At 42.1% G+C, this 22,347-nt stretch overlaps 1 protein-coding gene across 1 annotated transcript in view; it reads right to left on the bottom strand.

Moving 5' to 3' along the window:
- The window catches only part of CPLX1 (complexin 1), a 113,821-nt gene that overhangs the window by 31,531 nt on the left and 59,943 nt on the right, over positions 1-22,347 (bottom strand). Inside the window, exon 3 of the mRNA XM_072859183.1 lies at positions 8,603-8,778. Coding sequence (XP_072715284.1) covers positions 8,603-8,778 — 176 coding nt within the window. The remainder of the gene's footprint in view (positions 1-8,602; positions 8,779-22,347) is intronic.

Here is a 22,347-nt window from a genome sequence, read left to right on the forward strand (position 1 = left end):
TCCCCTGAAGAAAGGCAGGACCCTCACAGACTTCCTCAAGTGGTGGACTAGACATGGTGAAGAGTGAATGAAGACTGCCACTGAAACTGGAATGAAGTAAGGCTTTGTCCATGATGCGGACGTTTCCTTTGCACTCATCTTCTCCTACATGCAAAGAAAAAAAATCTTTCTGATTAAAGAAAACCTATTCAAACTCTCTGTATATAGATTTCTCTGTGTGTACATGCACACAAACTTGGTAATATAAAATGGCTGTGTATACTGTTTCTGTATAGTAATGATGCTCTGTAGAAATAAAGCAGTGCTTCAAAGATCACACATTCTTGCTCTGCAATGTAGTCAGTCTATCCGGCTCTGAAAAAAAGGAAAGCTCCTAAAACAGCAGCTCAACCAGGAAAAAAAAAAGGCACAAGGGAAAAAGAGAGAGGCTGTACTGTGTGATCAGACAATAAATTACAAATAGTTACTGCCTTTCCACCTTTCTTGCCCTCTGAGTGATAATATAAATAATAACTGATGGGAGGAGGGAGGGCTGTACTAAAGAGTTCCTTATTATGAATACAGAAGAATTTGTCAATTAAAATTGTTGGATATTAGTTTCTAAACAGATCTGCTGGTAATGGGGCTCCCTGGTACAAGGGCCAGAAAAGTAGACTGGACTGTGAGGTGGCAGAACAGCACCTCTAGCAGGGTAGTAATGTCTGGCTGTTCAGGCATAGATGCTCAGTTGCAATGGTACTGGAAGAGACCTTGCAAAGGGCCATTTGTTGGGGGCCATATTTCTTGTCTTTCCAAGTAGGTGAGACAAATACTTGGAGTTTCAATAAGTCACAGCCAGGAAGGCCTGAGACACCATTCAGATGTCCTTCCTAGCTAAATTCCAGCACTAATCACTGTATGTCATCTGCTTGGGTTTATTTTTCACTCAGTCCTGAGTGGGTGAATCTGTTCAGCCCTGTGCCAGCAACGTGCATAGGCTTTGCTATCCAGCTAAGTGAGACAAAAGTTGTTTATGTAAGGATTTCAGCTGCATGACTCTACAAGACACCCTGGTCAGTGCATAACTGTAAAAAAGGCTGCATTTCAAGAGACATTTCAGTAACTCCAGAAGCATCACCCAGTGGGATCTCGTTAGCAAGTATCCAAAGTGACACCTACTGGTGTAGATTTGGATTAGCGTGAAACATAGAAACAGTCAGAGCAAGGCAGAGCTGCACAAAGAAGCTGACTAATGAGCCCCAAAAGGTATTAGTGGGGGAATCAGCAGCTGGAAATGGAACCTACTGAGTTCTGCTAAATAATTGAACCTCTAACTATTATGGAAGCAGATGAAAAAGATGTTAGTTTGCTTCCGAGCTTCGATGGTTTGCTAATGGTGCCTTCCTTTTCTGAATTTTAAAAATGGCCTAAAGCTACAGCACAAGAAGGAATCCATGCAGCTTTTCCCATCAGGGAAGCTCTGTTAGTTTAATGCCAAGAGATAAGACCTGGCACACACACTTTCATTCAGACTGCCTAGAGAATTTTATACATGTAGGTGGCTGGATTCACAGAGATCAAGACATGTTGCATATCCTGGGACCTCCAAGGGAATATAAAGATGAAAATATAGGGGTTAGGTAGAAACAGATTCCCTAAAATTGCTCCGAAGATGACTATGTTTAATAATGGCCTTGGAGGTCCTTAGCAGGAACACAGTGCTGAAAAGCACATCTGGGAAGGCACCGTTCTCTCTCTCAACTTTCAAGAGAGACTGCTGAACTTAGGCATACCCAGATAACTTTGTTAACCTTTGGCTTTCTAGCTGCACTTCCTCTTACTGTAGGAGACCAGTTTGTTCACCTTTTCACAAAAGACAGTTGCTGCCTCACAGACAAGGGGACTTTTTTGAAGATGCAAAATAAGAAAATTAAACCTGGATGGAATTTTCAAAGGCTGAAAGTGTTAGAGAAGAGAAGTGGGTGATTTAGTAAAATTGCAAAGGGCTGTAGTCTGGAAACTAGTTTGATGCTAAAGATCTGTACTCTAAGCTATGGAGGAAACTGATATGGAAACTCAAGAATCTGGCTCAGAGGCAACACAGGTCAGTCAGGACATCCTTGCATACAGCTTGTTGGGGGACAAGTTCTGGGAGGAATTCAGAAGTCTAGTCCAGGTCAAATCACTTTATCCCTTTGGATGCCTCCAAATACCAATATGAAAATGATCTGCAGGGTTATGGTGCTCTTCAATCACACTGCAAATGTCCTTTCCTTCTTCCGACTCTACTTGGGCTTACGCCAGCTTCCACTGTCCTCAATAACCAATGAATCAAATGTGTCCAGAACACAGTAAACACCACAGAACATTGCCCTTGCAGCCTTCTTCACCCAGAACAGCCCATGATTTAATTGCTGCAAAGAGTGCAATTCTTCTCAGTTGTCACTGTTACTGGCATTATGACTGCTCCCACCCATCCCAGAGCCCACTTCTTGGAAAGCACAATATAATCCCTGTCTTGCAAAGCATCACACTGGGAGTGTCAAAGCCAGGCCTATTGCTTTCTCATAGCCAGAGGGCCTTGGACCCAGTTGTAAACACTTTTTGGTCTATAGCACAAAGAGTATCTGCACTGAACTAAACTAAGCAAGGAATTTTTTTCTTTGTTTGTTTTTTATCCTGAATTATCAAAAGCCACTGTGAAAGGAGGAAAAGAGTCAAGTTAATGATACCTCTCCATCTGCACAATATATACACATCTCTGAAAAACCTATTTTAAGGCCCACACACTGAACAGTAGCCACAGCTTCATTAGATCGCAAGTGCTGGATAAAAATTCACATCACTGGTTTAATATCAATGATTTAGAAGGGAACAGATCAGGCAGAATGTTTCTCTTCATTGAGATATGAATTTTATCATTTGAATTACAGAACATGATTCATTGCTGAGGAAAATCTTTTCTTTGTTTGAGTGCCTTCACCTTTTGACATGCAAAGAATACAATTTTTGCACTTTTTTCAGTTGTCAACAGTCTTAAATGAAAAATGTGCTATATATTTCTTCCTTGCAAAGAAGACTACACCTCAAAATTGCATTTTCAGGCAGTGAAATTTCATTCCTTTGTACAGGTATTTTCAAAACCCTTGGCAATCTGCATCTGAAGTTAGACAAGAATGAAACATCCCATAGATGTACTAACACCTCAGAGTTTAGCTAACATTGTGAAGCTGTTTTATAGCAACAAAGTTTTACCAAAGTTAAGTTTGCACTCCTGAGCTTGGAGCTTAGTTTCAAAGGTCTGATATTGCTGGAGAACAGAGTCAATTCACATTCTGGTATTTTTCCTGCCCTAAGACAGGATTTTCACAGCTATGCACCAGTTACATATGGAAATATGCAAATGAAATATTAAAATTAAATAATTATATGATGTTGCATGTTGATTATCTCACATAAGAATCTAGGATTGCAGCTATAAATCCTGATTGCCTTTTTGTCTGAGTGATTTAGTCCCAAAACTGAGTTCAGCAATCAGATTTAAAAAAAAAAAAAAAACACCAAAACCAAAAAACCCCAGCATTATGAGAACACTTTCCCACTGGAGAGAATAAAGGCCCTAACTTAGGACTTATCCCATTGCCAGCAATCCAAATGTTCTCACTTTTCTAGAATTAAATTTCAATACCACCTACCTTAAACCATGGCAGACCTGGAAATTACATTCATGGTTTTCCTGGGACATGGACAATTCCAAATACTGCAGAGAATCTTACTGCCTAACCATTGAGAGCATTTAATGGTCCAATAAGAAAAATGGGAAGAATTAATGGCACACATTAATGGCAGACAGAAAAACTCAAACAGAACAAGGACTGCACGTTCTCCTGCTGTGTGATATGTTGCCTGCAGGAACAAACATCAATACCCAGACTTCACCATTTCCCTATTGCCACGAAAGGGACAAGGAAGTCCTGAACATTTCTTACGGTGCCATAGAGGCTCGCTGATGCAACATGCTATTAACATTCTTCTGCCACCAGGGCTTTAATCACATAATGACTCTTCTGCTTTTGTACTTTGCAAACAGAAAAAAATCAACAAAATTCTTTGTCCCCCACCCCGATAAATCTCTGAAGAAACCATGCTTGGGATGAGCTCATCAACTATGTTAGTGAAAGCATAATAATAATATCAAAGAATTAAACCCTCAAATAAGGAAATTCATTATATTGCCGTCAGAATTTGGATACTGCATAGTAAATGAGCTTGAGAACACGCATTGTAAGGCGTGGCAGAGATTAAATACTGAACAAATGCTTATTAAGAAAAGTTGACTTTGTCTTGTGCAATGGGAGAGCTGAGGTTCCTAGAAGCATAAACATATGACCATGCAATTAAGCACTGTGCCACAATCTTTACACAACACCCAACAGGGTCAATTACAATTGTAGAGACAACCTTATTTCTTCCAGCATTTGAATTTTCCATTTGTCACCTTTCCATATTTCTCATGCAGATTTCATGCTCAGTTTGGAAAGCAGGAATCCTTATTAATATAACTAAACTTCTGCTTTACTCCCCACAGCACATAAGGCTGGCCAAAGACAAGCTGGGCCACTCTGAGAACTGAGTATACAATAGCTACTGAAGCAGTTCATGCTCCATCTCAAGAATGGCCTAAATTCAAACCTAAATTCTGTCTTGTAACCAAGCCATTTGGACAGAGGACCATGCTTACATCCTTTTTGGTTGAAACCCACCATTGTGAGGATAGCCTTGAGCTCTTGCTACTTTTTAGCATGGGCTCAGCAATGCCGACCCTCTAAAGCACATATAAGATTTGCAGAAAGCCAAACTACAGGAATTGTATCACTAGCAGACAAGCAGGTAGAGTGTTAATTACAGAGCATAGGGCTCTCTCAGGCCTGGCTTCTACCACAGTCGTGGAAATAATTAATTATGTAAATAAGTAATTATGATCATTATATGAAGAAAGTAATTAGCTTTCACTGCTGAGGTATGCAGGTATCTGTTTATAGGTCATCTGGAGTTTATACGAGGTCCTCTGTTTATAGAAGGCAGTATTCCACTCAAGAGCACTGGAAAGAAGATGGCTGCTCTAGCCTGGCAAGCTGATAGTACTTGGTGTTAGCAAGGTGACAGGGATATTAGCTATCTACAGCCTCACCACCGGGGCGCTGGCAGCAGACCCTGACCTACCAGGCAAAGGGGCACTGAAGGCCTGTCCAAATGGCTCTCAGCAGTCTTGCCTGTGTTTGTCAGGTGTGGCATCTCTCCCCAGAGTCAGCTATGGTAGGGCCCAGAAGATCTGTGAGGCAGTAGTGTTAAGACCAAGCCCAGATCAGATCAGAAAGCAAGCTGCATATATGCACCTTGGGGTAGAAGGAAGCTGAAGTATACCCTGAAGTATACCCTAGGTATGTTCCTTACATTCTTTAAATCCATTTTCAGTATCAGATGCTGGACTTCAATATTTGGTAGGAGCTGGCAGACAACTGGTGTCCCAGTTATTTCCAAATGTTATCCTTAAAAATTCATTTCCAAATGAAAATGCTGTGTAGTTTGTATGAAAAAATGTTTGATTGCTGCATAATTAATTCTACCCTTTCCCTAAGACATTTCTGTGCCCAGCTGCCATGCTGGGGCTGAGGGCATATGTATCTCAATTTAACAGACTGGATTTAAAACCTGAAGTCAGCACATACTAGAACATATCTGTGGTATCTGTCATCATTCCTTTCAAGCTGTGCCATAGCTCCCACATTTCCTGAATGCCTAAACAAGAGAGTGTACTCATCACACTTGTTGAAGAGCCAAGGCAAAAAGTCCAAAACAACAAACATGATGAGGCTGTCCTTTCTGTAGGCCTCACTTAGAACCACGTTAACTAACTGATGAAGCTGTGATTCCCTGGCTTGTTTCCCTGACATTCTGCAGCTGCACTAAGGGGGTAACTTTGTGACTGTGGGTTCATGACCCAGGACACACACTTTCAAACATGTATTCTGCATAAATAATCTTTTCCTACTCACTCACTCAACTCACGTGCTCATTCTCACTCTTTTATGTGAGAAATGAGCAAATATCTTCGGGGACACCTCTAATACGTAAAACTTCTCGGATTTAGTTCATACCTGCTAACAACTTGTCTATGTATACATAACAGACAGAATCTCTGTTTCAGTTTGCTCCTCTATATTTCTGCTTTTACTGAAGTTGGTGAAGAAATGAAGGTTATTTCTAAATAAACAAGTAATGGAGGAAATAATCCAGGCCTTTTTTATATTCTTTCAACATTTGTTTCACATTTCCAGCCACCAATTCACAATACTTGGAGACAGTCTTGTATATCATCAAATCCATCTCTTTGTCAGGACAAAGTAATCTGTCTCTTTCATGGAACTCTCTCTCAAAAAAAAAATGCAGCTCCTTTCTACAGCTTTATCCATCTTTTCTGATTCTGCAGAAAACAGCTTCATCTTTCCAATGCATGCTACCTGGGATTATCCCCAGGAGAAAGAAAACCCCAGGAAACTGAGCTCCTGTGTTTTCACAAACTGGGTGTAGTCCCCAAAGCAGGACTTCCTGTTGCTAATCTCAAAGGTAACCCACCACATCACTAGAAAACTGCAATCCAGAGCTTTGACTGAGGTCAAATAACATTCCTCCAAGTATCCCTGTTACTCTCTCTGCAGACCTAACCCTTTGCCATATCGCTCAGGAGTCGAGGCATTTCCAAGAGACTTCACCACCTAGTACACACCCTGACTCAGCAAAGTCTAGATAGCTGACAGTATCCGAGGGAAATCCCTGTTGGCTGGATATTTCATCCAAGCTCATGCTGTATGCATTCTACTCAGGAACGTATGAATTCTAGTCTAGATCACCTTGGATTTGTAAGAGGGCATCCTACAGATTTCTTAAATGCTTTTACAGCAGTTTGCTCAACAGCAAGAAAAATGCAACCACCACCTACCTCTAGGAACACTTCAGTGGTCTAGCAGAAGAGACAGCGACCAGTGAAAACAGGGCATTAGCCCATCTGCTTGCAACTCAGAAATTCATTACTCTTTTCTTTTCCTTTTGTCTAATGCAGACCTGTGTCATTGTTTAGAAACAGTTCCACCTATAAACATACATTAAACATATACTGCACACATTGATATGTTTATATTAATGTTACACTATCTAGATATATATTCATTTTAATTAATATTAATCTTTAATCAATTTTAATTTTATACATTATAAAAACAACAAATTTTGACCAGGTAGGGGTTCTGAATCTGTCTGGTAACTAATTTAAATATTCATATGAATACCTTTCTCTGGCATTATCATGGGTAGACAATTCCCTGTAAGTACTTTCTTTTCTTAGAAGCATAATCCCAAATGCGTGCATTTGCAGAACAATTCTCAATACCGCTTTACAAGATGCCCTATGCCACTAGAACAATTCATCCTTATCTGTGCTTCCCTCCTGAATCATAAGGATTGGGTCAGAAGTTCAGCCCAGTGCGGACATAGCTTTTTTTATGGACAGCCACTCTCAGGTCTGCAATGAGACTTTGAAGCTATTTCCCAGACGTGTTCTTAGGGCACTGTAACTTGTGCAGAGCTAGGCGCTGCACAGGGAACATCTCTTATACTGAGCAGGACTTCCTCATTCTGTCTACAGGTATTTTCTGTTGTTCTTTGGCATGTGATGTAAGTCAACACACAGGCCTTCATCATCAGAAACCCCTCCTCCAACCATTACCCACATCTCTTTCCAAGTTATCTGAGGTCCAGGACCTCTTCCTATAAAACTAAGTTATTCTAAAGAGACAATTTTGACCCAGTCTTGAGGGTGAAGCAGTAAAACTCCTTTCTCCCTCCACACATCAATCCGTAAAAGCTAATGTACGGTAACAATGGGTTCAGCTACCTTAAATTAAGGTCATTTCTCTAGTAAAGGTCTGTTTTGTACATTTCTTTTCAATCTTATTCTGAATCCTCACAATTACTCATTTCCTTCTCATGCCAAATTGTATCATTACAAGAATCAACTTAACTAGAAGAGAGTGCTTCCCAATGGTTAAGTCCCTCAGACAAATGAAACTCTCTTTCTTTCCCCTGTGAGTAGTGGAAGCCTGAATATGAAAAGTAGAGTAGATTTGTCCCATTTCACCTGTCAACACAAAGAAAGCCTTGGAAGCGATACAGAAGACACTCGGAGTGTATTTCTCAGAAGCACACTGAATTATGACCCTTCTCACAAACCACAAATGCAAGCTTGGAAAGCACCCACATAAGGACAGAGAAGCCTCTAACATTTAAAATAATGTGAGGATTTAACAGATGATGAGAAAAATAGACATTTTTCTCCCCTCATCTTCACTCTCTATTTCAACTTTGCAGGTCTTTTCAGTGTGGGAGGTGTGTTTAAATAGGGACAGAGCTCGAGGGACAGTGCACAGGATTAGAAAGTTCAGAGTGGCAACGTAATTACCTGGCTCTATCCAGGTGCTCAGGGAACTAGTCACAAATCAACTGAAAACAGTAGTTCTCCACTGAGCATTACGGGTTGCCAAGTGTGTGCTGAAAGCTGGATCCCTACCTTGTCTCGAATCCCTTGTCTCATAACTTCTCTTTCAGCCTCCATCTTGGCATATTTGGCTTTCCTCTCTTCCTCTTCTTGCCTGAGGGCTTCCTGTCGTTCCTCTTCTTTCTTGGCAGCATCTGGGTCTTTCTCCTCATCCCCACCCAGCATCTTCCCCATGTCTTTGGTAGCCCCTAGAGAAAGCACAAGAGAAAGTCAGCCCTGTAAGAATGTGGGAAAACCACCATGATGCCAGCTCTCTCCTTCCCCACACTCAGGACCTCCTTCCACTCCCTCTGCATCTGGAAAGGTTTGTCCTTCCACTGAGGAGGAAGCACACTCCCCACAGAGGCCGGAGGTGGGCAAACCACCCAGCCTGACCAGGTGAGTTACCTGGCATTGGTGGGAGAAGCACGGCAGCAAGAGGAACACACTACATCTGTAGACTTGCATGATGGCAACACAATTGGTTTGCAGTCCTGAAGGGGGCAAGCTGCCATCCACACAACGTTTTCACTCCATCAGTTCAGTTAAGTGACTGAAGACTGATTTTGGAGGGTCTTTAATGTAATAGGCAGGTGATACCTCCAGAAAGAAATGACACGAGGGCTAGGAAAGGAATTTGAAATCTCAATTGCAGGGATGAGTAATCACAATCTTAACTGTTGCCAGAAATTACATATCCTGTGATAGGTAGGAGCACACAGCATTAGCAAACATTTGGAGTTGATGATTTCTAGGCTCCTACCATGGATCAGAAAGAAGCACCATCTCTGCATGTCTCTTATCTAGCCTTGGACACCACTGCTTCTAATGTTTAGAATGTAGGTGGGATCCTGGCTCTGCCTGGTCCTCTTTCTACCCCTGCATGCACATTGGTCTCAAATTTTCAGCCCCTGTATGCTCCTGAGCCAGCTCTTTGTTATTGTGCAAAGCCCTTGCACAACCATGCGAGTGGAGAGGCTTCTTGCATGTCCCTCTGTCCCCACAGGGCTGCATAAAGGCCATTTACCCTGTATTTCAGAGGCACTTTTACTGGCAAATGACTGGCAATCACCCAGCTGCGGAGGAAGGCAGGGGCTGGAGAAAGGGGGAGAGCATTTACTGTGATACTTCATCATTAGGGCATTGGAGGGCTGCAGCAGGATCAAGCCTGGTTGCATGGATGAAGTGAAGACACATATCCTTTGGGAGTTGTGTTGGACTTTGCCTGGAACAGGAAAACACCCTGCGTCATTAACTAAAAAAGGTACCTTCACCCTGGCAGAACACTGTAGGTGGCTGGTTACTGTCCTTAGTTCCTGGGTCAGGACAGCTCCAGACTGGCTCCTTGCTGGCTGAGACTTAACTGAGTTAATCTGAGACAGCCTTGTTGTAACATGCACTCACATGTATACATATTTAACATCTCTTGCCTTGCATAAGGCAAAGTGATCTGGCCTTTTCAAAGGCTTAGGCTGGAAGGAGACACTGTCAAAGTCCTTTCAAATAATTGTTGGCATTATTAGAGGCTAAGTGAAGGGAAGAGGTTTCCACAACTCCTTATCCCTCTCTAATAAATTACCTCTTCAGTGTGTCAGCAGTGCTGGAGGACTGTGTTTGCTCTTGCTTTCCATGTCAGTTCTTGGGATGGCGATGGTGGAACCCTGGGAGAAACACCTGCAACCTGTCAGGATGATTCCTCCTGAATTGCCCCAGAGATGACAGTTATTGGATTAACTACTGCCTCTAACAACCACCAAGGAATTTGTTGAGAGGTGAGCAGATCCTGTAGTTTTTCCCCTCCACATTTCTTTTCCAGGTCACATGTTTTCCCAGAGCCCTAAATTGAAAGCAGCCCTGAATCAAAAGCAACCCTCCAATCCCCCAAAATGTGACAGAGAAATGGCCCCTTTATATCTCCCATAGAGACAGAGAGACTGAGAAGCATGGGGAAACTGATCATTTTAAGCCTGACAAGATCTGGTTGTTACAGACTGTTTTTGCCATGTGGGAAATAAAAACAGTAAACATGACTGTCTCCATTCAGCTAGCTAACCACAAGCCTCTTGACACTTCCATCCTGTTGGGAAACCTGTGGATAAAAAGAGGAAGACACCCAGGGACCCCAAACAAACCCCAGCTGGAATATTCATAGTCCCTAGCTACTGTCAGCCTTCCTCTACTGTCATTTCACATCCTTCTCTGCAGGGTCAGAGTAATGCAGGAACTCTTGCATTTTGAGGGCAAATTTATTCACACCATCTGGTGATTTCTTTCCTGGGATGCAAGGAAGGCTAACTGAAATTGCAAGCAAGCTAGAATTTCATAGCAAGTGGAAAGGCAATGCAGACTAGTTGGGTCACACATCCCTATTGCAGGGACCTCCCTAAGCAGCTTTACTGTGCATAAATCATTGATGATCAATGCCAGTAACACCTTTAATGTCTGGATTCCCCTCAACAAATATTTCCACTGATGATCAAACTGATTTGGGTTCAATAATCTATCAAGTTTATCTCTTTTTAGCTTCTCTCCACTTAGAGCTACTCAGTGTAATATGCTAGTTACTTATGAAGCAGAATTCAGCAGCAGAAAGAGATTATTTTTTTCCCTCTAAGCACTACTTCTAGGCTATCATTAAGTTATAATGTCAGCTCAGCTCACCATGTAAGGAATGAAATTGCGTAAACTTTTTCTTTTATCTCTTAGACAAGACCAAGACTTTGAATACTTTAGGCTTTTGATTTTGCAGCTATTCAGCATACAGGACACCTACAAGAACATGAATGTAGTTTCAGGATCCTCACAGACTCTTTTAATTCATCCCTGATTTCAAAGTCACCTTCTAAATGTGGGGAATGCTGCACTGTGGTATCACTGTTAACTAATTGGAAAGAAATGTATTATGAGAAGCAAAATTTTACACTACATTTTAACTCTGACCTCTTGTGTTACTTCTGGTATAGAAAAGCTTTTTTCTTTCTCATTTGTTCTTCATCCTAACCTTTAGGCTTTGTTGTTAACATTCCTTGGATAACAGCTTCTGGTTTTAGCAGTTCAGCAGTGAAGGCTCCAGAGAATTCGTTTGCATGCAACTGAGATGCTGCAGTTACAGGCACAAGCAGAAGGAAAGAGCAGAAGTTCTGTCCTCAAGCCTGCTTTTGAAGCTGCCAGGGAAACAGAGGGGAAGGACACACTTACTGAATCTGTTCATATGATAAACCTGGGTCTTTTTGTCTTCTTTCACATCCCAACCATAACACCTACCTTGACATGAAGAGAAGACAGAGAATGCCAAAGTAATCACTAATCAGTAAGGAGCTTCAGTCAACACTATTTCTAACATCTCTAGACAAGGCCACAGGAAGAACACAGAAATGGCTAAAGCTCCAGGACAACATGTGCAAATTGTCACCTTTCTGGTTATAATAAACAGCCTTGTCCCTGAAGGATAAAAAAATTCCATGAGGGAAAGCATCTCAGAGGTGGTTTGTTTAGAAGATAAGTGGCATGGCAGGCATTCCAAACTAACAGTCATTCCCTTTATCCATATGGGCTAAAGAACTAGGCAATCAGGTGTTAAGCCAAATACTATCAGTGCACTCAGACACACTTTCATGTGAGAATCGCTGGTTTAAGTTGTCATCAGCCATCTGAAAAACAGTAATTCAGTTGTTGGGGAACATGCAGAAGACATTCCCCAGTGAAACAGCTGGAAAGCAGGTCAGGTGTCTGAAAAGCAGTTTTGCAGTAAAGGCCTTGGGGTCCTGATGGACAACAAGCTGACCATGAGCCAGCAATGCATCCTTGCAGCAAAGAAGGTCAACGGCCTCCTGGGCTGCATTAGGAGGAGTGTTGCCAGCAGGTTGAGGCAATCCTTCCCTTCTACTCAGCCCTGGTGAGACCAAATTTGGAGTGATGTGCCCCGTTCTGGGCTCCCAGATACAAGAGAGATATGGAGCTACTGGAGTGAGCCAACAAAGGGCCATTGAAGATGACTGGGGGACTCGAGGATCTCTCATATGAGGAGAGGCTGAGAGAGCTGACACTGTTTAGCCCACAGAAGAGAAGGTTCAGGGGGGTCTCAGTAGTGTGCATAAATACCTGATGAAAGGGAATGAAGAAGAGGGAGCCAGAGTCTTCTCACTAATGTCCAGAGACAGGAGAAGAGATAATGTGTACAAACTGAAATACGCGGAATCCCATTTAAACACAAGAAAAAAATTTTGGGGTTGCAGAAAGAGGCTGTGGAATCTCCGTCTATGGAGATATTCAAAACTTCATAGGCCACATCCCTGAGCAATCTGCTGTAGGTCACCCTGTTTGAGAATGGGATTGAACTAGACAACCCCTGTGGATCCCTGCCAACCTCAGATATTCTGTGACTCTGTGAGACCTCACAAGTAAGTGGTTTAAATGGCAACTGAAAGTGACGGAAGTGAATTTTGCAAGGAAAAGGATGAAGAGCACATACCCAAGCAGATCCTGCATCTGAACTGAAGGAAAGTAAATTCTTAAACTGCCTGACCCCTGTCACAGGAGCACCACCTCCTATGACCTAACCCTTCAATAGCTCACTGATATCAATCCAACTTTCACAGAGAAAATGTAAACTCACAGAATCAATTTGCAGGAGCAGTGCTCAATTTGTTACTTGTTAAAAAAAAAAAAAAAAAAAGAAAAAAATTCTCCTAAATATTGACATGCAAAGTTATTTGCCGCAAAAGCTGTATGGAACAGGATGAAGATTTTTAAGGATGACTTACAGAGAAAGAGATTAACAGAAACATCTTGAGCATTCTTAATTAAGCAAAGGATGATGGAAATTTGAACATACCATTGCTTCAGGTAAGGTAATTAAGTGAAATCAGAAGAATTTATTTTGCACAAATCTCATTTCATATTGCAGACAAATAGCACCCCATACCTCTCTTTCAAGAGGGCTGCATATGTGTGTGCGTAGATCTCAGAGGATGTTGCAGAAGTTCCCCCCCCTCCACAATCACAGGTGTCAGAGGAAGCAATGAGAGGTTTACCTGAAACAGGCATGCCCTGAGAAAATTTTGCAGGTGTTTTTTTGGTAGTACTATTTATGGCTGAGCCATATTTAGATCGAACAGACAGAACAATTGATGTCTTAGAGTTTCTAAATCACAGATAAAAATCACATGATTTTTATCCCGTCATCCAAACATCTCGAGCTAATCACAGAGTACTGTCCTGGAGCAGGAATGGGTCACTCATTTTTGCAGCATCACTTCAGAACCAGAACTAAGAATGTTTTATTGATATCACTGGAGAGAGACCTTTTTCATCAAGGCCAGAATGCAAAGCTTATGTCTGGTATACAAGAAGTTTTTTGTCTCGCTCTTCTTTGAAAACGAGACTGGGAAAAAATGAGTGAACTGAGCTCTTCAGGATCTCTGCCCAGTAAGATCTCCTGTGCTCCCTTCTGGGTTCTCTTCTGACACTTGTGGTTTGCATATTGTGAGCTTTTCAGACATACCCTGCTACAACTCCGTTCTTCAGTCTCCCCATCTGTAAAGCAGCAATGACCTAGATGCCAGTCTTGCTCCAAGACTTTGTGTTCTGCAGAGATGCACAATGTAAGGCAGATCCTGATTTCTTGCTTTTTTTGGTGGAGGCAACACTCCTGGTGGACTCAACTTCCACCAGGCGATGCCTGTTTCAATGCAGAGTTTGGTACAGCCCAATGGAAAGTTATCGGAGTTAACATGAGCAAAACAGGTTACTAACTATGTAATCCAAAATCACTGTATTCAGACTAGGGCCAATTCAAGAACCCTTAATTGCATGGACAACATTTTTCTTGTCAAGGATGAGATCAAAATAACTCATCCACAAAGAACCAGTACATACTATCAGCTGGTGAGAATAAAGCCTTTGAATTTTCCACACCACTGGGGCAGCCTGGTTGTCTGTCTGGTCTTTCTGACCCATTGACAAAAAGGGGAAGGGCAGAGAGAGGCCTGGCACATAGGGATCCAGGCCATCACACCTGTTTTGGAAGCAAAAATCTTCCTCTTATCAGTACAATAAGACAATAGCCAGGAAGATTTTGTTGCCTATGTCCACATTAACCTGCTGCTCTTTGCAAGCACAAAAAGTAGTCCAACCTCTGCTTTTCATCCAGTTAGGAGCAGAACAAAACAATGTTTTTAGGAATGTTTTGGAAACAAAAGAGTACAGCTCCATGCTTGCTGTAGAAAGCTGTTTTCCTGCAATGTTTGCACATTTCTTCAGTTAAAAGAACAAAGATGCCTCTACTATCTATCTCCTACTCCTTCAACTGGGAGATAAAGGTGTAAGGTCTTTTCCTTCTGCAGTTTTACCAGCCACCAGATTACTATTTTCCATCAAAAAAGTAAATGCCATACCAATCCTTTCAGCTGACATAAAAACCTGACTTCCTCCTGTTAAAGTTTCAATAAAAATGTAACAGCCCTTCAGGAGGGCATGATATTCCAAAGTGGTACTTGCATGAATGAAATACTGTGTTTATACATTAGTATTTAATAGCTCCAAAGGAACCATCACAAGTTATTAATTAACTATAACTAATGCACCTACTGAAATGCATTAGTGATTCTTCTTTCATAAACAAAGAACTGATGCCAAGTTCACTTGAGGAGCTCACTTGAGAAATCATAATATCTCTGAAAATGCCATCTTCTGGTCTTTTTAGTACAGTGGGGATCTCTGATAAGAATCATTAACTTTGTATTAAATGAAGAAATTCTTAATGAAATTCAAAGCTCAAAGCAGACATGGAATTCTTTCTCTGTTTACTTTTCCAGATCCACTCTGCACAAGTGCCTTACACAACTGAGAACAGGTGTGTTTATATGCCTTTCTGCTCCCTGGGCCAATTATGGTTTTAGGCTAATTTCCAGGTCAGTGAGATGCCTACCCATTTTAGTGTTAAGCATTCTGAGATATCACAGAAAAAAAATATTGGAAGGATCCCAGTGAGGTCCATCTGAACATATCAAGTGGTGAGCCATGGATCATGGGTACTGTGCAAGTTATGTAGTGGCAGAACACAAATGGGCATGAGGAAGGAGTAGAAATGGAGCACTGAAAGCTTCAGTTTACTTTGTTTATAAATGAACACTATTGAGAAAAAGCTGCACAGGAAGGTATGGATTTGTTTTTTTATTTTGTTCCTTTTCCCCATACACAAAGTGTTTAGATTACCTTCCAAATAAACAAGAATGCAAGACACCCGTCTAGTCTACCCCTTGCCCCAAGGATCAGCCTTATGCTGTTCCTGCCAGCCCTTTGTCTGACCTGCTATCAAAGGACTGTAGAGTTGAAGGCAAAATAGTGAATAAGGCTGTGGTCAACAGCTAGATGGCCGCTGCAGTGCTCACCACACTGCAATATAGACTTGACCTGCTTTCAGTCTTTTCATTTTTTCCTCCATCTCCACTTTCCAGGTTGTTGGTCTGCTTGTTATTTTCTCAGCATTTGTAGTAATTCCCATTCCTCAACCCAGTGGAACTGACTGACTCAGTTCTCTCTGTTCTCTGAGTCTAAAATACTGGGATCTAAAATATTCCCTACCATCAGCTAACCAGAAAAGACATGGTCTGAGGATACCCAGCACATAGAACAAAGACTTCACTGAGACCCGTCCCATGTAACAGGTACCAAGAGAGACAGATAGAGGTAATAGTGAGAAGTTATTCACTGAATAAGCACTGTGACAAGACACTAGGTGATCATTTGGGTGATCAAGACATTAGGGTGATCATCAGCACAATATCTATTATCCAGCTTTCCTTCTTCCAGATCCTGGGATTTTTTACCACACTTTGGCCTGTGTTGATGGTGTAATGCCAAAAAACTCTCAAGCCTTGCCATTCCCTGTACCTTCTTCAGAAAAGGGTCCTGAACAAGGAGGCATTTGCTCTGACTGTCCACGTTTAGACAGAGAAGCCTTTATTTTACTGTCCTTGGGGACCTTTGCTTCAGCCATTCCCCCTCCCCAGACTCATGTTTCTCTGTCTCTGGTATTTTACTTCAGTCTTGCTCTCTCTCACTCTGTATCCAGCCAGACAAACTGCATTGCTTCTTGTTGGGAAACAAACTAGTCAGCTGAGCAAACTCTGTGTAAAGGGACTTGAAATATTTAAGGATGTTTGGGGGTATTTGGAACTCCAGCTATTTGGAGACAAATGCCTCTTCTCACCACTATGGTAATGTTTTATTTACCTTACACACCCCAAGGCAGATTTTAAAGGCTGATGTTGAAGGGCCTTTTTCAAACTTGGTACAAATCCATGTGGAGGCACATAGAACTTTCCAGGAATGATTTTTCCCACATTTTTCTGAGATAGCAGGAGGTTCTAACATGTGCAAGAGCAATGCTTCACTCTGCAGATGGGTATTGAAGCCCAAAACTGAATGAGGTAGACAGCCACGTTAACACATAATGATTTTCCTACTTTACAAGCTGCTGGAGAGTCTCCTTTGGCAGACAAAATAAAGTATTGTTTTTAGCGCAAGACCCTGCCAGCCCCATCAGCATAATTTCTCTGGCTAAAATCTTGGTCTATGTTCTTTCCTCTGCAAAGTCTCTGTCTCTCCACAGTGACAGTTTCTCTCAGGCTGTGTAGAGCAGTACAGTACTTGCACACAAATGAACACCTAATACCAATGGTACTTGTGCATTTTTGCAACAAATGGATGTTATAAGTCCCTCTTCCATTTTCTCTTTCTAGCTTACAACTATCAATTCATTTATTTAAGTGAATGCTTCCATTCATGTATGATTTATTCCTTTGCACTGGTGCTAAGTCCTTTTTATACTGCTTTAACTAGAACAATAAAGTTGTCTGTTCAACATATGTGGAGAAATCATTTTCAGGTGACATTTGTCTGATCTGATCTCAGACCCACAGTGACACTATCCTGGACATAAGGGGCGCTCTCTTCTTTTTTCATAGAATCATACAATCATTTAGGTTGCAAAAACCTTTAAGATCATCAAGTCCAACCGTTAACCTAACACTGCCAAGTTCACCACTAAACCATGTCCCTAAGCACCATGTCCACATATCTTTTAAATACCTCCAGAGATCATGACTCAATTACTTCCCTGGGCACCCTGTTCCAATGCTTGATAACCCTTTTGATGAAGAAATTTTTGCTAATATCTAACCTAAACCTCTCCTGGTGCAACTTGAGGCTGTTCCCTCTCGTCCTATCACTTTCTACTTGGGAAAAAAGACCGACACCCACCTAACTACAACCTTCTTTCAGCTAGTTGTGGACAGTGATAAGGTCTCCCCTCAGCCTCCTTTTCTCCAGGCTAAACAACCCCAGTTCCCTCAGCCGCTCCTCATAAGAGTTGCTCTCTAGACCCTTCACCAGCTTCGTTGCTCTTCTTTGGACACACTCAAGCACCTCAATGTCTTTCTTGCAGTGAGGGGTCCAAAACTGAACACAGTATTTGAGGTGCGGCCTCATCAGTGCTGAGTACAGGGGAATGATCACTTCCCTAGTCCTGCTGGCCACGCTATTTCTGATACAAGCAAGGATGCTATTGGCCTTCTAGACCACCTGGGAACACTGCTGGCTCATATTCAGCTGGCTGTCAACCAACACACCCAGGTCCTTTTCTACCAGGCAGCTTTCCAGCCACTCTTCCTCAAGCCTATACCATTGCTGTGGGGTTGTTGTGATCCAAGTGCAGGACCTGGCACTTAGCCTTGTTGTTTGTTATTGGTTTTGTTTGTTTGTTTGTTTTTAATTGCCAATCACAATTTCCATTTCATGACAAACTAGAAACAGCCACTGGGCTAATACATATCTGTTATTCAGAATGACCTTTTTCCAGGTTGAAGCAGGTACTGCATTTTATAATCAATTTGTGAAATATGTCAAACACTGTTGATGGCCTGTCAGTGGTATCTCATTTGTATGCATCAGAGTCAGTGTTGTTCTTACTTCTTATTGTGCTGTGCACGTTTGATTTAGTATACTTAATATCTTTGAGCAGTGAAATGTTTACTTCAGTTGATTCATTAGCTTGAAAACCTCCTCTGCTGTAAAAAATAAGCACGCTTCCTAGGTGAAATAGTTTATATTCCCTGATGGACTTCCATTCATTCTCTTTCTGCTGTGTGACCTCTCGTGAAACCTACAAGGCATCAGGAACATTTTCTGATACATAAGTGTATTGTATGCCAAACAGCTATTAATATCATAAGATGACACCATTTCATGTCAGGTACTACAAGATGGTGGTACATGATGAGATGATTGAGACAAACATACAAAGCAAATGTGGGAAGACAGAAGCTGTGGGTAGGTTATCATCTACCTCTGAGCTGAGGGTAAGGTTTTGCAGCAGAAAGAAACCTAAGGCTAGTAGAGGTGTCTTGATACAGTCTGCTGCACTTTGGTTTTGAAAGGTTAAAAAAGTCTCAGTTCCACACATATACACATCTCACATTCTGCAGGAGACTGGTTTCCTTTTCATCTGTGTGCATCATTCTGCAACACTCAAACCATGATGAAGCACTTCTACCATTGTCTTTGTAGACACACAGACCCTTAGGAAAGGCTGACTATTACTTCAGTCACTGGTAAAAGTAATACTTCTGTTGACTGCAACAAGACTGTCTGGAAAAGTGGTGAGGTCACCTAAGCAGGTCCCATTGAAGATTAGACCAGAAAACCGGCTCAAAAACCAGAGTTTTTCTGCAGTATTTCAAACATAATTTACATTCCAGTGTTGTTATAAAAGGCTTTCCTGCAGTTTGCATATGTGTCTAAGAAGCAAGCCTGCAACTCCAACCTTGCCATACAAGGGAACATCTGATGATGCACATGCAAAGCTCAATGTGAGCAGGGCCAATGTGTCCTGGTCAGCCTGCCCCAAAAAGATGTCTTGGGTTGGGGACACACCATCAGACTAACCCAGCTCATCACCTTACTGTCCCAGATCCCTTCAAAGGTAAAAGTTAGGCTTTCACTCCCACATATATTACACAGACATTTTCACAAACAGGTATCTTGAAGGAGCATTCTCACTGATGCCTTTGTCCATAGCTGAAAACCACCAGGTCATGAGCCTTCAAGGACCTGCAGCTGTGCAAGGAGGGGCCAGAGGATGGATCTTTGTTCCTGAGACCAACACGCAGAGCAGGCAGGTTCCTGAGCCTCCTTTTACCTAAATCCTGCCAGTTAAATCCTGCTGCAAGGCAGCAGGAGGAAAAAGCAAAAAGCTGGAAACAAAAACAATCATCAGCCTTCAGACCCAGCACTAAGAGGATATTCAACCACTGTGCTACTGCTGGGAACAGGCAGCTTGCACAGGGACAGAAATTAAAATGATGCAGACATGATGGGGAGTGATCCTGGTGTACCAGATTGAGCTGCCAGGTGAAGAGTGCAAATCTGGCTGCTCTTTTGGAGAGACATTATTACTCCATGATACCTGGAAGGCCATGGACTTCTACTTATGCTGCAAAGTGTGTGCAATCCTAGTTAAAAAACACTCTGCCTTGCCTTCAGACATATTGTATTAAAATGGTTTCAGCTGGGTTACACTAAAATACCAAGCCATTCACTGTGTGAACTTTCTTTTAAACTATTACATTATACAACTCTTTTCCCTAAAAGACAGTGCCTTTTATGGCTGGGCAAGGGATTAAGAGACAGGTTAAGATTAACAGAATTAACAGAGGTGAACATAACAGGAGGTTCTGTTACTGCCTCTGTTCCAGAGTTCCTGTATGCACCTTTGGGAGGGAGCTTCACAGTACCCCCATTTGTCCTTCTCAGGAATTTTGTTCATCTTCGCTGTCTGTATTGTAAACTCTCCAGAGGCAGGCATTTTTGAGCCAGATCTCTGTAACTACACCTGGAAGGGTGCAGTCCCATTCTCAGGGGGACACTCCATACAACCCCACAATCAAAAAGCAGGGACAACTTCCTGTATATGATAAATGCAGTGGCTTCTGTTTCTGTTCTGATCAATAATCCCTGGCAAATGCTTGTCTTGTCCTCCTGACCCCTGTGACCCAGCTAGGGTGCAGCTATAAATAACCTGTGCTAGCCCAGACATCACAAGCCCGCTGCCTAGGTTCCCTTCCTAGTCCATGGACTTCTCAGATGTCCATGTAATCACAGAGTCCATGTCCTAGTCCATGTAATCACAGAGCTTAGGATGAGATTCTTCTGGCCGAGCGGAGACATCCACTTTAGGAGGGAAATTCTCCTCTGGACTTGCTGGCTGGGTATCTACTGATGGAGAAGCGGACCTAGCCACCTTGTTCACATGAGCCCACCTCCACTGCAGCATCCTGGAGTGCAGCCATATGCAGTTTGTAGCTCCCAAAGAAAAAAGAACTTGAAAGCAGGTCTGCTTGCCACAATATTTATTTGCCTGGGATTTACGATTGTTTCAGTCCCATTTCCCTGCTTCACAGAAATTATTCACTTTGGCACACAAAGAACAGCTGAATCAAAAAACCATTGCTAAGTGTGCAAATCTCTGCTGCTCTAATAGGTTTCCCAAATTCATGCTGGTGATGGATTCCAGACCTTCTCTGTTGCCTTGGAAAATTACAGTCTTCCCCATGGTTTCTGATTGACGAGGATGATGAGCCTACCCAGGAAGCCCAGACAACATCAGCCTGTCAGACAATCCTGCTGACTGGAATCTCCCGGTTGTTTTAAAGAAAAGCTAACAGAGACTGGAGCAACACCATACAACAGTAATTTTTGTGACATATTTAACACATATACATACAGTGTTTCACAACTGGCAGCAGGCTCAAACCCATCTAAAGAGAGCAGTGAAACCGAAGAAGTCAGAACAACATGACTTCTCCCTCTGGTGGGAGGCAAGTCACCTATCTCTGCTACCACGGAGGAGCATTAAATGCTGCTGCCCATGTGGATTTTGTGTTTGAAGGTACTCAGATTATAGCAGTTAGCTTCAAAACATTATGCTAGCACCAAAGTCAGATAAATTTGTTTAATAGTATTAAAGCAAGAAAACAAAAAAAAAATTGTTTTTACTTAAAAAAACCAAACCAAACCAAAACCAGAAGACCAGACATTGTAGCAAGATGTTATGGGTCCCTCAGTTGCTTCCTCAGTGGCTGGATGGGAGATTGCTAACTCTTCCCCCCACCCCAGCAGATTTCCCAGGAAGGCATGTCTCCTTGAAGGAGACCCCTGTAGGAGCCTGTTGGCAGGAAGAAGTGATACTGCAGAAGGGCACTGGGACTGGCCATGAGCTAAGCCATCACTGAAACACAGCATCCTCCCACATCAAAGTTTTAAAGGGACTGCAGTCAAATCTTCAACAATCATTACGAGCCTTTCTCACGCAGTTGAGTTCTGATGACATATCATTGTGAACATCTTCATAGCAGCAAGAGATATTTAAACATCTGTAATACACTCCAACTGGTGAAATTACTTACCTATGAGAAAAGGTAGGAACTCCTTAGAAATAATTAATGCACCTTCACTTATTTTCTTAATATACTTCAAGAAATGTGGATGCTTGGTAGCAGCATAGCAATATACTGGTGCTGTGATGCTTCTTGATGACATCAGTGATGCTACAGTGATATCAGTGGGGTGGTACTATAACAGTCAGAGAAAAATGTTCTTTGGAATGGGCTATTACTCAAATTAGGTGCTTGTAAACCTCAGCTTATTGCATACAGTCAAGTTCTGCTTGAAGAAATGTTAGCATATTTTCTTCCGGTGACTTGTCATGTTTTCTCAAA

This window comes from Ciconia boyciana, chromosome 4, assembly GCF_034638445.1.
Source record: "Ciconia boyciana chromosome 4, ASM3463844v1, whole genome shotgun sequence".
NCBI lineage: Eukaryota > Metazoa > Chordata > Aves > Ciconiiformes > Ciconiidae > Ciconia > Ciconia boyciana.